This window comes from Glycine max, chromosome 16 (genome assembly GCF_000004515.6).
Source record: "Glycine max cultivar Williams 82 chromosome 16, Glycine_max_v4.0, whole genome shotgun sequence".
NCBI lineage: Eukaryota > Viridiplantae > Streptophyta > Magnoliopsida > Fabales > Fabaceae > Glycine > Glycine max.
Genome location: NC_038252.2, coordinates 32,792,903 through 32,808,634, shown reverse-complemented (window position 1 = coordinate 32,808,634; position 15,732 = coordinate 32,792,903). Strand labels below are relative to the sequence as shown.

At 28.8% G+C, this 15,732-nt stretch overlaps 1 protein-coding gene across 1 annotated transcript in view; it reads left to right on the top strand.

The window, feature by feature from the left end:
• The window catches only part of LOC100803195 (uncharacterized), a 10,550-nt gene extending 3,587 nt beyond the window's left edge, over positions 1-6,963 (top strand). The window contains exons 7-14 of the mRNA XM_014769251.3: positions 1-80; positions 529-602; positions 1,219-1,306; positions 1,946-2,103; positions 2,289-2,331; positions 3,685-3,750; positions 4,720-4,797; positions 6,546-6,963. Of these exons, the coding sequence (XP_014624737.1) occupies positions 1-80; positions 529-602; positions 1,219-1,306; positions 1,946-2,103; positions 2,289-2,331; positions 3,685-3,750; positions 4,720-4,797; positions 6,546-6,623 (665 nt within the window). The 3' untranslated portion in view covers positions 6,624-6,963. The remainder of the gene's footprint in view (positions 81-528; positions 603-1,218; positions 1,307-1,945; positions 2,104-2,288; positions 2,332-3,684; positions 3,751-4,719; positions 4,798-6,545) is intronic.
• Positions 6,964-15,732: the final 8,769 nt, after the last annotated feature.

Below are 15,732 nucleotides of genomic sequence, written 5' to 3'. Positions count from 1 at the left end.
TTTCTGCATTGCCTCATGATAATGGTATTGGGGAAGGAAGTTGGTCAGGACTCTGCTTTTGTCCAAATCAATGGTCTATGGTAAGCTCTTTTGTACCATTTATGGTAGTTCCATCTGCAAAATATTTTTTAGAAAAATCTTGAAGTACTTTTTCAACTCCAAAAAAAGGGAAGTTGTACAGTTAGAGAACTGTATAGACACCTAGAATAATTTTTTTCTTTACTGTGGTTTAAATCTCTTGATAATTCACTGTTGACAAGCATAGTGTAAATCCTACTTTAAATTTTTGGTCCTATTGTCATAAGAAAATCAATAGCACAGGAATATAAGCTGTGGCAGTGACCAGAACTTTAATTTGACAAGGTTGCTAAAAAATTTAGTAGGTTGGTTGGTCTTTTCAACTTAAGGGACTTCATTGTCAGCTTACGAATAGAAAGTAACTGCTTGCCTCCGCCTTTGTTCTGATCTGTGACTACTTCATACCTGTATATGGTTTTGCTAATTGTATTGAATTGTTCCTTTGTCCAGACTGCTGTTGCCCGTAGTTTTTGCAAAACCATTGATATTTATGATCAAGACATCCACATTCGCACATTACGACCGTAAGTGGTTTTATTTTCTGTTTTCATGTTTAATTCTGTGGAAGTAAAATAAGTATCTATATATTTTCTCCATCATTCATTCTGATTCTAATTCCTTCCATGTGATTGATGTAATATTGATGACATGCACCTCTAAAACATTTGATACAGACTTGAGAAGAGACCATGAAAAGATCTAGGAAAGGTTTCTGTGAATTGCTTGAGTTTGTATACTCAACAAGCATCCTTGCCATGTATATGCTTAAAATAATAAATGTATTTTACATTAAGAACAATAATAAAAAAGTTGAACTATTTCCTATGACTTGGTCTTTCCAATGATACACTAGTCACTATCACTATTTTCAGCACTCCCCCACAAGTTGGAGCATATAAGCCATATGCACCAAGCTTGCAATGAAAATATTGACTCCAAATTCCTCTTTGGACTTTCTGAACTAACAGATTCAGTGACAATAGAGAAAAAATTTCTCAAACAAAATGGTAATCTATTTCAAGATGGCAATCTTGATTTTGACAACTATACCCCAAAAGCAAAAGGAATACTGTCTGACAAATGTTTTTATCTGTTCACATTTCTTTTTGAGCATTTCTCTTAATTAATTTGTCCTTTCAGGCTTTGGTACCCTACTTCATTAAACTTCTTGCAAGACGGAGTTAATGGAAATCAAAGTTCTACCTTAGCTATTACAGAAGGAAGCCAGGTAAATTTGTAGACATTGGTTTCTTCAATGTTTTTATTTGTTGCAAATTATAAAGCATGGAATGGACACCCCCCCCCCCCCCCCATTTTGGTGTTATGTTCAGGCATTAGACACATGTTTGGCATGACAAACTGACAACATGTGTTGAGTGTTGACCATGTAAAATTTGAAAAAAGAAAAAAAACTGAGTTCAGATCTGTTTTAAACTTTTAAGCAATTTTCAATAATCAAAGGACAAAATAAGGCATGAGTGCTTTAGTCATGTACCATTTTCATTTCACTCAACCTTTTCATTTTATTTTGGCATGGGTGCTTTAAACATATCTGTGTTCAATATTTTTTAGCATAGTGTCTCAGTGGTTGAAAGCAAGCCTTGACTCAATGGTAAGGTTGTTGCTTTGTGACTTGGAGGTCACAAGTTCAAATCTTGGAAACAACCTCTTTGTTTGTGGGGGTAAGACTACATGTATCTACCCTCCCTAGATCCCCACTTGGTGGGCCGCTCTTTTTTACCATATCTGTCAATCTGTCTCCACATGTCAATGTTTGTGCTTCATGGTTTATAATGAGTTCTTCCTTATGCTTCATATTTGTAAATTTGTATGCCTTTTAGACCATCACCTGTTAATATAATTGCAGCTGACAATGTGGGACTTGAGAATGAAAGAAAATGGTGGTTGTGTACATCGGATTTGTGGCATCCCTGGCGATATCTTTTATGCTGTTTGCAGTTCTTCCAATGGTAATGTTGCTGTGGGTGGAGCTGATCGTACTGTGACTATTTATGATCCTCGCAGGTTAGCTGCTGTTTTGGTTTCAGAACAAAACTAATAGAAAATTGGCATGTCATTATAGTCTGTGACTGTGTCACTAACATTTAATCAACGTAAATATCATATAGAAGCTATGATAACTGTTCCTTCTTTTTTTTTTTTTTTACATTGCCTTGTTAATCTTAGCCCATAAATACATTTTGATATAGATGGTCGGCACTGTCTAGATGGGTGCACTGTTCAAAATATGAGGTCAGTTTAACAATGTACCTTGTCTCAATCTCTCTCAACATTTTTGTATACCACTTTCAAAGAATGTTTTTTAAAGAAATTTTAATATCCTATGCATGATTTTGCAGTGTTTTTTTTTTTTGTAAATGCTTATGTAGCTATTTGATTTACTAAACTAATATGATTCTTTAATTTGGGTATTTAATTATTTTTTTCTAAGACAAATTATCATCTTAAATTTTTAGATATAACAAGTTCAAGTCAGATAATATATCAAATGGTGCACCTTTGAATTCATTCAATGTGTTATTAGGATACGTGTATTTGTTTTCTTATTACTGTATATTCAGTTTCCTGGGTGTAGTTGAAACACATTGTTTACATCAAATTATGCTTCTCTTTTCTCTTATTCAATCATGTGCATTCAAAATTGTTCTAAGACATGGGGTAGTCAATTGCAAGTTAAGATTATTCAATGCCAACAGCTAGTTAATCAATGTCTTATTCTTCAAATCATTTGAGCTCTAGATTTTCTTCAATCTTCTAGATAAGGAAATGGAATACTAAGGGTCTATTAGGCTTGAGAAAATGCTTTTTTACTTTCATTTTCTATTTTTACAAATAATTAAAAAAAAATGCTTCCTTGTTTCCATCTTATTTCTTACTTATACAAATTTGTATAGGAAGAGGGAAAATAACCAAAACAAAGGTTAGAATTTTGTACTTATTCATAAAAAAGTAAATGAAAACAAAAAACTTTCTCAAAGCAAAAAGACACTATTTTTTTTAAAATCAATCAAAGCTTCTATAAATACCCTTCTCTCGGTTGCAACTGGGGAGTGTGGGAGATAGTTGTCCAGTCAAATGCAGATTCACGCTTACTGAAGTCAATATCTGCTATATAAACTAACTTCTAAAGTGATTCTGTGCCCTCACGTCTTTTAGAAGGGTCAAAGTTCACAGTGCAGATCATCAAGGAAATGCTTAGGGAATGGAATATTGGTATAGCATGGGGGAGAAGCTAGTAGTTGCAAATTGTTTCAGAAGTGGACCTTTTGACTATGAAAGATATCTAGGTTTTTTTCAAGTGCTTTAACTTTATCCTCAGTCGTATGGTACTTAAGTTTTCTTCCAGTGTTATTATTTGGAAAAGCAATTTCATTTTTTTTGCGTGTTACACTGGAGGAATTTATTAAAAGGAATCTCATGGTGGATAATATCCTTAAGAATTTGGTATTTAACCAAACTTGATGGCTTCGTGTGATTTATATAGCTGACCTCACTTAGTAGGATAAGACTATGGTTGTTTTCGTGTATTACTTGTTGTATTATTGCTGCCACAGATTACTCTAATTGATTTCATTAGTACTGCAGATAACAGGACTGGCTTTCTCAACAATTGACCCTGACTGTATCTATATTCAAGGGGTTGATTATGAGGTAATTCTTTTCATCTTTTAACCAATGTATAACTACTATTGTCAATCAAGATAACAAGGTATAAGAAAATGAAGAATGAGTGCAAAATATGTGAACTATAGAGGGATCCATCTCATAAGCTGTGTCATAAAATTTTGGGAAAGACTAATTGACAGTAAATTGAGACTAGAGATCTGTATATCTAAGGATAGATTTGGTTTTATGCCACCAAGGTCAACTATGAAGGTTATAGATGATAGGGCAATGAGTTCTGTAGGAACTCTTGTCACGGGATATATAACCTAGATTTGCACCAATGGCCAACTTGGACTCCATATGTTTATCTTGTACTTGGAAATACTTAGGGCTTGTTTGGATTAGCTTATGTTAAAAGCATTTTTTAGTAGTGCCTTTTAGAGGAAAAAAGAGAGGGTGATTATTTTGCATTTGGATACTATATTTTTATGTACTCCAACTGGTAGTATGGATTTTATTATAACTGGGCTTCAGATGTATTACTAGAGCCAGAGGCTTCAGACATGGCTCTTCCATGCAAAAGTGGAAGTGTTAACATTTAGTGTATCAAATGTATTAGGCTACTTGGTGCAGAAATGACATAGCAGCTCTTTAAACTGAATTTCTACAACTCACCATAGTGAGCATATTCGGAATGGGTTTTCTTAATGTATCATTTAGGGAACATGCTAAGAAATAAAAAAAATAGAAATTACTAAAATGAAAAGTACAAGTATTTAATACCTTAAAAAATTGGAAATAAAAGGTTGGGTGGGTGGCTAAGAAAGAATGGAAAGAGGGAAAGGTCGCGGGTTCGATCCTTCCTTCTGACAAAAATTAAAAAAAAACATTTGATACTTTCTTTGAGTAATTAAGATGAGTAATGAATACTTTTTTTATTCCTTAACAAAACCCTTTTTGGATTATATTTTTAGTTCATATCCATGTAGATGCTCATAATGCTCTTCAATGCAGGTCTTTTGTGGCAAATGGAAAGAGAGCAACAAAACATTTTCATTTAGAGGAGACTCAAATTGGCTTGGCTTTAGTAAGGTCTGTATATAGCCTGTTTATAATTTCTCACTTGACTCCACTGTGGTTTCTAACTGAAATCTAAATGTTGCTTTGGGATCTGCTTTCACATAATATTTTCCAAATTATTTTAACACTCTTTTCCATCGAATGAAATTTACTCTATCTGCTTTTGTAACTTAAATTGTGTGATTACTTCCCATCCATCGAAAAGGGTATATTTCTACAGCTTAGCTTTTTATATTTTTCGAACTTCTAGCATCACCTATATTAGTTGCATATGGCCATCACTATCCAGTATCCACACACAGTTATTTTTAGATTAAAAATCAATTCAAATAATACATAGAAGTTATAACTATAAAACCAATTCTTATGTCTTTATATTTTTAAGGAGAGTTGTTCTTTGACATGATATTGAAGTTACTTTTTCTTAGATGAATGGAATTAATCAAACCCCTGAATGCTTTCGCATGGCTTTGATATCATGTCAAATAACAACTCTACTGATTCCTGAATGCTTAGTTCTTTGACATGGTATCATCAAAGCCAATGTAATTAAGCATTGGGGAGTTCAATCCTTAGTTCCTTACTAATTTCATTCTTGTAAGAAAAGGTTAAATTTCAACTCAAAGTAGAGAGTGCCATTGCATTGTCAACACTTCAAACAAATGGCTCTTGTATGAGTGGGTGTTTTAGAGAGCTCGTGTCTGCACCTAATGCCTTAAACTTTAGGAGAGTTGATGATTGACGGTATTATATATTAATGAGAAAAACTGAATGCCCATGCAGTCAAACTAAGGCACAGCACAACCACCACATGGTGGTAAAAACCCACGTCTTATACAATTATAAGTCAAGATTGTCTACCACAAATATTAGCTTGGAACATCTTAAGATATGTGTGCGTAGTTAGTAAGATTTCCACATCAGTGCTTAACAAATACCATGTTGGGTTTCATGCTGAGACATTGTTTTGTTGAATCATTCGAAAATGGAGATCCCTCAAGGATTGTGGTTCTTAACTTCAATTTTTTTAGGCTAAATTACTAATTTGGTCCCTTTTTTAATTTGTTTAATTTGGTTCCTTTATTATTAAAAAGTTCAATTTGATCCCTTAATTTTTAAAATTGATGCAATGTTGCCCTTTTCATCAGGTCTGTTTAAATTTCAAACAAAGGTGTCCTACTTGGTGACTAAGTGTAATTTTTTTTTGTTGTGCCACACATACAAGAAGTTAACGCAGTTTCCTACAATTGAATAGAAAGGGTAACAATGCATCAATTTTGAAAATTAAGGAACCAAATTAAACTAATTACATAAATAGAGGGACCAAATTAGTAATTTACCCGTTTTTTATGAAGAGATATAAATGATTGTAAGGGTGGATCTGACATTAGGGGACATAGCTTGAATCTTTTTGCACAGGCACTCTTCTCTGTTAAATAACAGGGTTAAACCTTGGTAGTATTGTAATATATTTGAAGTGTGTTAGGATGTTAGGAGTGAAAATGTGGGTAAAATGGAAAATTGAAAGAGGGGAGTGAAAATTAGCTATGGATGTAAACATGTACGATGACTAAGAATATGGCTGTTTTTTTACTTTTCCATCTTAATTGAATTTCACCTTTGTAGTTCTGCCAAGCACATAAATAATGTAGGCCAGATTCTATTTTCTTCTTCTGGAGCTTTATCTCTATCTTTAAACACTTATTGGACTTTACTTATGTGGGATGTTGCTTCTAATATTATTGTATGTTACATCTCAGTGCTCCGACAAAGATGTTTTGGCTGGATGGTGTGATTCAGGCAGCATATTTATAGCTGATGTTGCGAGTGCAATTTGATAAAGTGGTGTCTGTCCAGTAATTTTCCCATCTCTGTAGAAAATTGTCACCTCAATGTATGTATGTAACCATGGTTGAGTTTCATGTTTGAAGGGAAAAAGAAAAAAAGGTGGATTTAGTGTGATTAAACTTTATATGCAGTACATGTTATAATGCATTTCTAATGCATTATTTTTGTGCACTGTATTGATTTTGTGATGTTCATTTTAAGTTCCTATTTTGACAAATTAATTATTGAAATATCAAGGCTAATTGTATGGTATACAAAGAAGGCCATTATTGTGTTATATGGCATTGAACATGGGCATATGATCATTCAATGAGCAGATAGTACTTTTAAGATTCTTAGTTTTTCTTAGCTTTTCCTTATATGTTTGTACTGTTAAACTTTTAGTATCTTGTCATACCCTTATATCATGAAGTTGATAATGTTACCGCGTATCATGGTGGTTCTCTCACTCTCTCTATATAAATATATCTTTCTCGTCTCCCATGCTTTAAATCCTTTGGAAAAGAACGCTTAAATTATTTTGGACTTGCCATGGTCGGTGAGATTCCATATTTTAGGCTTTCTTTTTACTGTTCTTTATTATTTTTCTCTTTATGATCATTATTAAACTCAACCTATAACATATCTCGGTACTAGAAAGCTCATTACTATGCAAAGGTATGAGATAAGGATATTAAACACAACTTTATTTTTACATATATAAAGAGGTTGTTTCGAGACTCAAATTCATGACCAAAATGTAACTTTATCGCACGCTAAAGCCTATCCTATTATTATACTCAAGCTAAGCTAAGAAATTTAATACCCTGAAGTGCAAATTGAAGTCTCTGACCAATTTGAGTGATTGTGTGGTCCCAAGTTGAATAGTTCAACGCCGGGAATCTCTCAAAAAGTCATGGTCAAGGAGCTTGGTGCCATAAGGATCATAAAATTGAACCATGCTCTCTTGTTGGGGAACTATAGGGATGACTAGGTATTGGTTTTTCTATGTAGGGGACAAGCAAGAGAAGGGTCTTCTTATTTAGACCCCCCCTTTTGGGAAAGCACCAAACCAACCATGCACCTATTACAACCCTATTAAAAAAACCTACTAGTACACTATAGACTAATCAAATATCACCTTATCCAGCCACCGCCCCCACTTTTATCTTATGGCCAAGAAACTGCATTAAATGAAAAAGGTTCTGAAGCTAACATCCAAAAAATTACCACCGACTTTAACTATTTTGGATTTGAGTTTGAGGGTTATGTTTTTTTATCCTCCATCCTTGTTACTTAGGTCGTTGTGCATCTATCATGGAACTCATCATTTAATTAGTGTTTTTTGTTCGTAGTTCATACTTGGGACTCATAACGCAAAATGAAGCAAAATAAAATAAAAATGATAAGAAAACATTGGAATGAGATCCTATGTTGGTTTTTGTCATTGTCATAATACAAAAACAAAAGGCACAGTATTTATAGGAAAATGTATTATTATGTTAGTTTTACAAATTTTTCTTCTATGCTTTATCTTAAGATGGTATCATTTTGTTAGTTACTTGAGTTGAGATGATCCAAATCTAATAAGTAGGGGTATAATTTTACGCTTTGCAATGCAAAGTTGACATAAATGAATAGAGCTTCAAATTGTTGAGCATTATTCGTATAAATGAACTAGTTTAATAATTCAAACCTCCATTTCGGAAATTTCGAATAAAATTGAGTTCCAACAAAGTGAACGATATGGTTTTGTCACAACCTCAACAATAAAGAAAATGACTACTTTGGTTTTTCATCATCGTAGAGAAGGCTAAGGCAATTGTATGTGATGAGGACAGCATTGTCTTTTCAAAGAGAACTTCTTTTGTGCGGTGCAATTGAACTGAGCTAAGTAAAAGTTTGACCTCATCTACGCATGGGAAACGAACAAGTCCAATTCCAAAAACAATTATTGCTCGATATATTGAAAAGTTTAATATAAATTGTATAAAGGTGTATTTGAAATTCAACATGGATATAATTATTTATTTTTCCTCTGCAAATATGATCGTGTCATAGGCGTAGATGCACACGTAATAAGTTGCATATACATTTATCGGACATGCTTTTTTCAATATTTGTAATAAACAAATATTCTTCTAGAAGAAACTATTTCTCACTTGAAAAGTCACGTAAGGCCATGGAGGCATTTTATAATTAGGGGTATGTTATGTTCAAGCCAAAAAATTGAAAGGAAATAGAAAAAGAAAAGTGATATGATTTGGTAGGTTATTTGATAGGATGGAAAATGAAAAAAAAAAAGTTGAAACTATTCATTTCACTTGTTTAATTACGTAGAAAATAAAAGAAAAAAATGTATACAAAATAATATAAATATTTCCAATAGAAAATAGAAGTATGAAAAAGTTAGACTAATTTAGTATTTTAATTTAATTATATAAATCACATTTTCCTTTCTTTATCATCCAAAATCATAGGGACTGTAAATATTAGTGAGTCCCATGCTTTATTTTCTGTTTTTTTTTCTCCTTTAAGAAGACTACAAAAAGGAAAAAATGACTTACTTTTTGCGTGTTCCAAATAAAGCATAAATGACATTTTATACTATATATTTTAGATTTTTTTTTCACAAAAGTACCTTTTTAACTCTTCCAAAAATTTAAAATTGAGCTTCTTCCTTTTTTAGAATTTTCGTTTGTTAAAAAAACTAAGCATTTTAAATTTTTAATTAAGAAATTCTTTCTTGAAAAACATGCAAACAAACGAATCCTAAAATACGAACAACGTAATATCATCCCTCGTTCAGCTTCAGCATGCTAAAGTTATTTTGTTTAAAAATGCGCACAAAAATTTGAAAAATACTTTTCTTTTGTATTAAAAAAATACTTAATACATATACATTTTTTGTTTCAATTTTTTTTCACCTCATTTTTATTCTCTTTATTTTCTTTTATATTATTTACCACTTTTTTTTTTTTTCTCTATTCTTTCTACCCATACACCTACCAGAAAAATATATTCATTATTGCTCTAAAAATTGAGGTCTTCTTCTTAACTACGTGTGTGGATAAAGATGACAGTATCATATGGTTGAACCGTACCATCAAATAATTGATTTAAAATTTCATGCCAAATAGTTTGATGGTTAATCTCATCTACATCACATCTATGCTTGTGCTTAATTTGAAGGATAATATTTGATGGTGGATCATCAGTATCTAATGACATACGTAATCATGCATGTTATCAAACAACTCAAGTTTCTAAGAAGATATTGAATTTTGGGGTGCCAAACTAATTTTCCTCTATTTAAACCATAAAAAAATAAAAAATTGTAGTACTAAAAGAGAACATGTGGATATTAGTCTATAAAATCAAATACTCATTTACCAGCCACATTTTATTTTCTCTATGTAAGGGTACTAACTTTGGGGTCCTGAGATTTTGTGTTCAAGAAAAATGGCATGAGTTTCTTATGTACTTCAATTTGGTGGACTCACCATAAGCTAGTGAATCATAAATGTCATTTATCCTTGAGAACTGAGATGTGTAGGTATCTGTCAAAATACGTAATCAAAATTTAAAAATTAGCAACCTTTAAAATATTTATTTGTAACTTATTTAAATATGGATTTATTGAGCAAATACTTTTGCTCTAAAAAGTTTGAACACTATTGTAGTCAAATAGAAATTATAATGAAATTGTACATGACTTATTTAATGTTAACAACAATTTTCTTATACGAGTACTCGGTATACAGTATTCTCTCGATCTCAAAATAATGATCATATTATAAATTAAGAAAAAATAATAAATAAATAAATAAATAAAAATAATAAAATTAAAAAATTAATCTTACATCATCATTAATTTATTTCTAAATTTTATAATTCATCATCAATACATAACAGAGTTACTGAACTAAAATTTTAATTTTAATTAAAAATTAATACTAAAAGATTCTAATATCATACTAATTAATACTACACACAAATTTTATTTAAACAAATGATTAGATAAAAGTAATTAATGAAACGAAGATCTAGTTAAATTGTTCAGATAATATTTGAGTTCAATTATTCACAAAAACACTTTTTTATTCGACTTTACTTATTTTTTTCTAGAATTTCTAATTAATCAATAAAACACAAGAGTTTTATCTATATTTTGTGTTATTTTTTAACTATTATTTTGTTGAATTTTTATATTTTAACACCTCTAAATATTAAACACCCTATCAAGAACCTTAATTTTTCTCCACTTTTTCTTTTCTATCACATCCGATTATATCATTATTTTTTTCTTCTCTTTTTATATCTCTTAAGATGTAAATTGATTTTGGATGTTTAATTTTTTCCCCCCTTCTATTTTGTTACTTTTAGAAAACACGTACGAGTATATAGAATAAATCACTGAAAATTACACAGCCCAAGAGTGAATGGGTTACAGATTTTAAGAAAAAATGGCACAGATAATAATAAGAATCAAGTAGTTTATCATTTTCATAACCTGAGGGAAGAGCAGTCCAGCACACTTGTAGGTGTAATTGTTTAATAATCTCAATGTTGATTTCCTTATTAAGCAAAGGAGAACAAAACAAACAAGTCTTTTCTGAATAATTTTGTTTAGATTCTCTTCTACTCCCAGAATTTATTTTCCATCTAATAATTGTATTTGTGGGGTTGTATATTGTCCATTCTATTATCAATTTCTAGTCTTTTTTAGTTATCTTTTCACTTTCTCCAGCATAAATGATTATGAATATAAGATGCATGGCAATCATCATCAGTTAAAGCTTGCTTGAAGCTGTACAAGTCAGAGTCTCTTTCAGAGAAGAGAATTATATAAATTTAATGATTTCATAGATAATGAAATATCTGTGGTCTCTAGTTTTTATTTTCTTGAGGCATACATTAATTATTGATCAATTATTTATATCCTTCTTAAATATGAAAATAGGTCGTTTATTTACAAGGTGTGTTTGAGCTTTGGAATACCCATAGTTATAAAATTCGGTTCAATTGGGACAATTGGATTGGCAAACCGGTATTTGGTTAAGTAATTGCTATGAATAAATGATTAGATGATTATTTATACATCGTGTTCTTTTCATCACCACATAAAACATTAATAATTCATAATCAATTATTTCAGTCAAAAAATAATTCATAATTATTGCCTGAAACACTTGTTTTTCTTTTTTAAACAATTTGAGTATATATCGGAAGAGGACAAATAGCTTAATGGAGAAATAAATTTGTGGATCAAATCTGATTTTAAAAGGTCTAGATCAAAACCAGTTGTAATGTGCATATGCAATAAGTTGGAATTATAAATTGCTGAAAATATATAAATTAGAAAAAGCTTAATATATTGGGGAAAAAAAGTTTTAAAACATATTGTTTATTCAAAAAATAAAAATAAATAATGAAAAAGAAACTTCTTGATTTAGTACAATCATCTTCGCATCAAAACAAAAGTAGGATAATTAAGGACATAAAGTATTTTAAGCAACACTAAAAAATTATCAAAATCTTACCCTAAAAAATGCAAATATTATTCACTTTTATTTTTTTATGCGAATTGAAAAGTGTATAAAAAGATAAGTGTGACATGACATTTGTGAAGCTCTCACAAAGGAATAAGAGCATCTGACGTCATTGTATTGTTTTGTTTTGTAGAAAGCGAGTGGAGAGTGTGACTGAGTCCTACCACAGAGTATTTTATTGAGTCACCGGGCTGTAACATTTAATAACGTGACCCACTCCTCCACGTGCTCAGCCATGCACTCTAGTTCCCCAACTTCTCTACACAAAACCCCCCATTTCACTCCCATCACACTACACCTCATATTAACTGCATTTTCAAAATAACTTTTGAGATATCAGTTATTCTGCAAAAAAATCAAGATTTTTATTTTTATTTAATTTTTATAATTTTTAAAATTATTTTTTTTAATCCTTATAATTAATACTTAATTTTTTTAGTCTTTTAGAAGTTAATAAATGAATTTTTTTAGTCCTGAATTTTACTTTTTAATTCTTAAAAGTTGTTAATTTCTTTTCTAATTCTATTAATTAAAAAAATTTAACGACATGGATCTTTTATGAATTAAGATGTAAACTTAAAAAATTAAAAAATTTACTTAGTAACTAAAAGAAATGAGTTTAGAAATTATAAAAATTAAATAGATAATTAATTTTTTTATTAGATTTATATTAAAATACATGTCATAATAATTTCAACTTGCAAATTAAATATGTGCTAATTTGCTCACTATCAGACTATGCTCACCAACAACTCTAGTTTAGTTGGCTGCAATGTGCACACAATGTAATAATGGAATCTCACCGATCATATTTGATTAATGATTTCCCTATTTTTTTTTTCTTTCATCTTCATAATAATTGTTATGGCATGAGTTATAAAATTTAAAAAATATTACTGTACTGAGAGTATTTATTTATTCTTTTAATTTAATTTTTTATAATAAATATATGTTCTAATTTTTTATCTTATATTATATAACGACATGAATATGCAACATTTTTCAATTGTGTTTTATATCAAAAATCTTTTACTTTGTATAAATATTTTTCATGTAAATATATAATATACACATCTTTATATATATATACTTTTTTTTTCTGTCAACTTTCTTTTCTTTAACTCTTTTATTTATTAAATATTATAAATAAAAGGAGAACCTCCAATGAAAAGTAAAAATGATTAATAGGTTCTCCTGCTTAAATTTGTCTTCAACAAAAATAAAAAATATTTTACATTTATAACATAATTAAAAAAATACAATGCTCTTGGAAACAAATTGAGAATACCATTGGAAAGAAAATAAATGGTATGCATTGGAGAAAAAAAGATGGAAAATAACAGTGGATTATTGACCAAGAAACGTTACGGCGTTACCTAATGATGGTGTGTGGGTCATATCCTTTTTTTTTCATTAAATAAATGAATGTGATTTTTGAACAACGCATTTATGTTGTGAAGTAAAGAATCTTATCGGAACTTTTCTTTTTTTAAAAAAAAAATATGAATCAATTTACACCAACATTTTTGTTTCGTAATAATTTTTTATTCTATTTTTCTTCTTGTTTTTAGAGCATAATTGGAGTTTAAAATATTCTTTGGAATTCTTTAATTCTATTTAATTGTTTAAATTGTAAGACTTATATTATTATGAGTACACTCATTTAAATTTTTACAATACACATCTTCTTTCATTCTCCTCATCCACTTTTCCAATATAAGACATCGATCTAATAAGTTTCTCTCCAAAATTCTCCAAAATACTCTAAAAAGGTAAAAGTGATTTCCAAATATCTAGATCATAAAGCAAATCAATTTACATTAACATAAGAAATTTAAATTAATAATATATTATTTACACAATAAAATTATTAACGTTTTTAAAAGTAGTGATTTTTAGTGACTATTTAGTTTAAATTTAATATAAATAATTATCTATTTAGTTTAAGAGAATAATAATAAATGACTATAGCACATTGATTAAGAAAATTTTATAAAAAAATTATCAACACATTTCCATTAATTTACTTGTATATATTATAAAAAGTAATCATTAAAAGAAAAAAAGTGTATTTAAATTTAGATAGTTATATTAATTAACATATAATTTATTTGACTACTTTACAAGTTTATTTAATTAAAATAAGATTATTAAATAAATGAATTTGTCTCATTAATTTTTTACCTTTTTCAAACACTACTTAACAATGTTTAAACTTATAATTTTTTAGCTATACCCTTAGTATTTTTTTTTATAAAATTTCTTATTTACTCCTCTTTTAATATTACAATATTTATTTAAATTATTAAACTGTTTCTTTTTAATTTTAAAAATATTTAATTTTTAAAAACGATAAATTTAAAATTAACTAAAGTTTAAAACCATTGTTACTTAAGAATAAAATTTTTGTGTACAAAATAAAAATATAATTGCTACAAATGCAAATTTTATATCATTATATATTTATTAATTAACTCATCAAGTAATAAACAAACTTAATAAGTTTTAACTATTTTTTTTCATTTTTAATTATTTTTATCAAACATAACTAAAAAACATGCATATATAATTTATTTTTCCCTCAATTTCCTACATAGGCAGTGTTACTTATGCAAGAAATGGGATCTCCAGTGTTACAAACCTTTTTTTTTTTTTTTCTTTTTAAGAATTGATGTAAATGGGATGATACCCGTGTTAATTTTACTTCTTCTTCTTTTTTTTTTTTTAACTTTAATCTTATTCTAATAATATTGATACCAGCAACCAAATCTTGGAAAAAAGTGGATCTATTGTACAAAACGTACTTCTTCAAGATAATGTTAATTTTTATTTTTTTTTTAAAAAAGCCATTGTTTCATTCCAAAATTCCAACGTAAAAAAGTACTCTCTCCGAGACTCCAAGTGCGATAAGATAAAAATAAAAACATTAAATGTAATTTCAAGGTTATATTAGTCTATTGGTTATGTTTATATTATACAATAGTAGTAGTTATTTTAAAAATCATATTTAAGATAATTTTTAATTTATTGATAGTATAATTTTTTATACTGACAGTGGATAAAAATTAAACCCCATTTTTAATAAATTATATTTTTTACATTTTTATTTCTCCAAATAAAAAATTAGTATTTTAAATTTAAAATTAAAATAAATATTAATGAGGTATACAAATATAAGGTAATTTATATGACCATTTAAAAAAACTACTTAAATTGTAAAAAAGTAAAAAAGTACAACATCATAATGAAATTCATATACTAATTACTGCCTTTGCTTTTTAGAGTGTTATTTTAACGTCGTTTTATATTATCCTTTAAAACAGTTTAAATACAATATTAATTAGAATTTTTTATTTATATCTTTACCTGCAACTAATTTTTATGTGTTTTACATATTTTCCATAAAATTAAAGAAAAATAATAATAAATGACAAAAAATTAATCAAATAATAAATAAAATGCATAATAAAAACCTAAAACACGACAATTTTAATAAAAATAGATTTATATTATTTATTATTTATTTTTTATATGGCATATATGGGAAACGGCCGCGGCGATGTTCCAG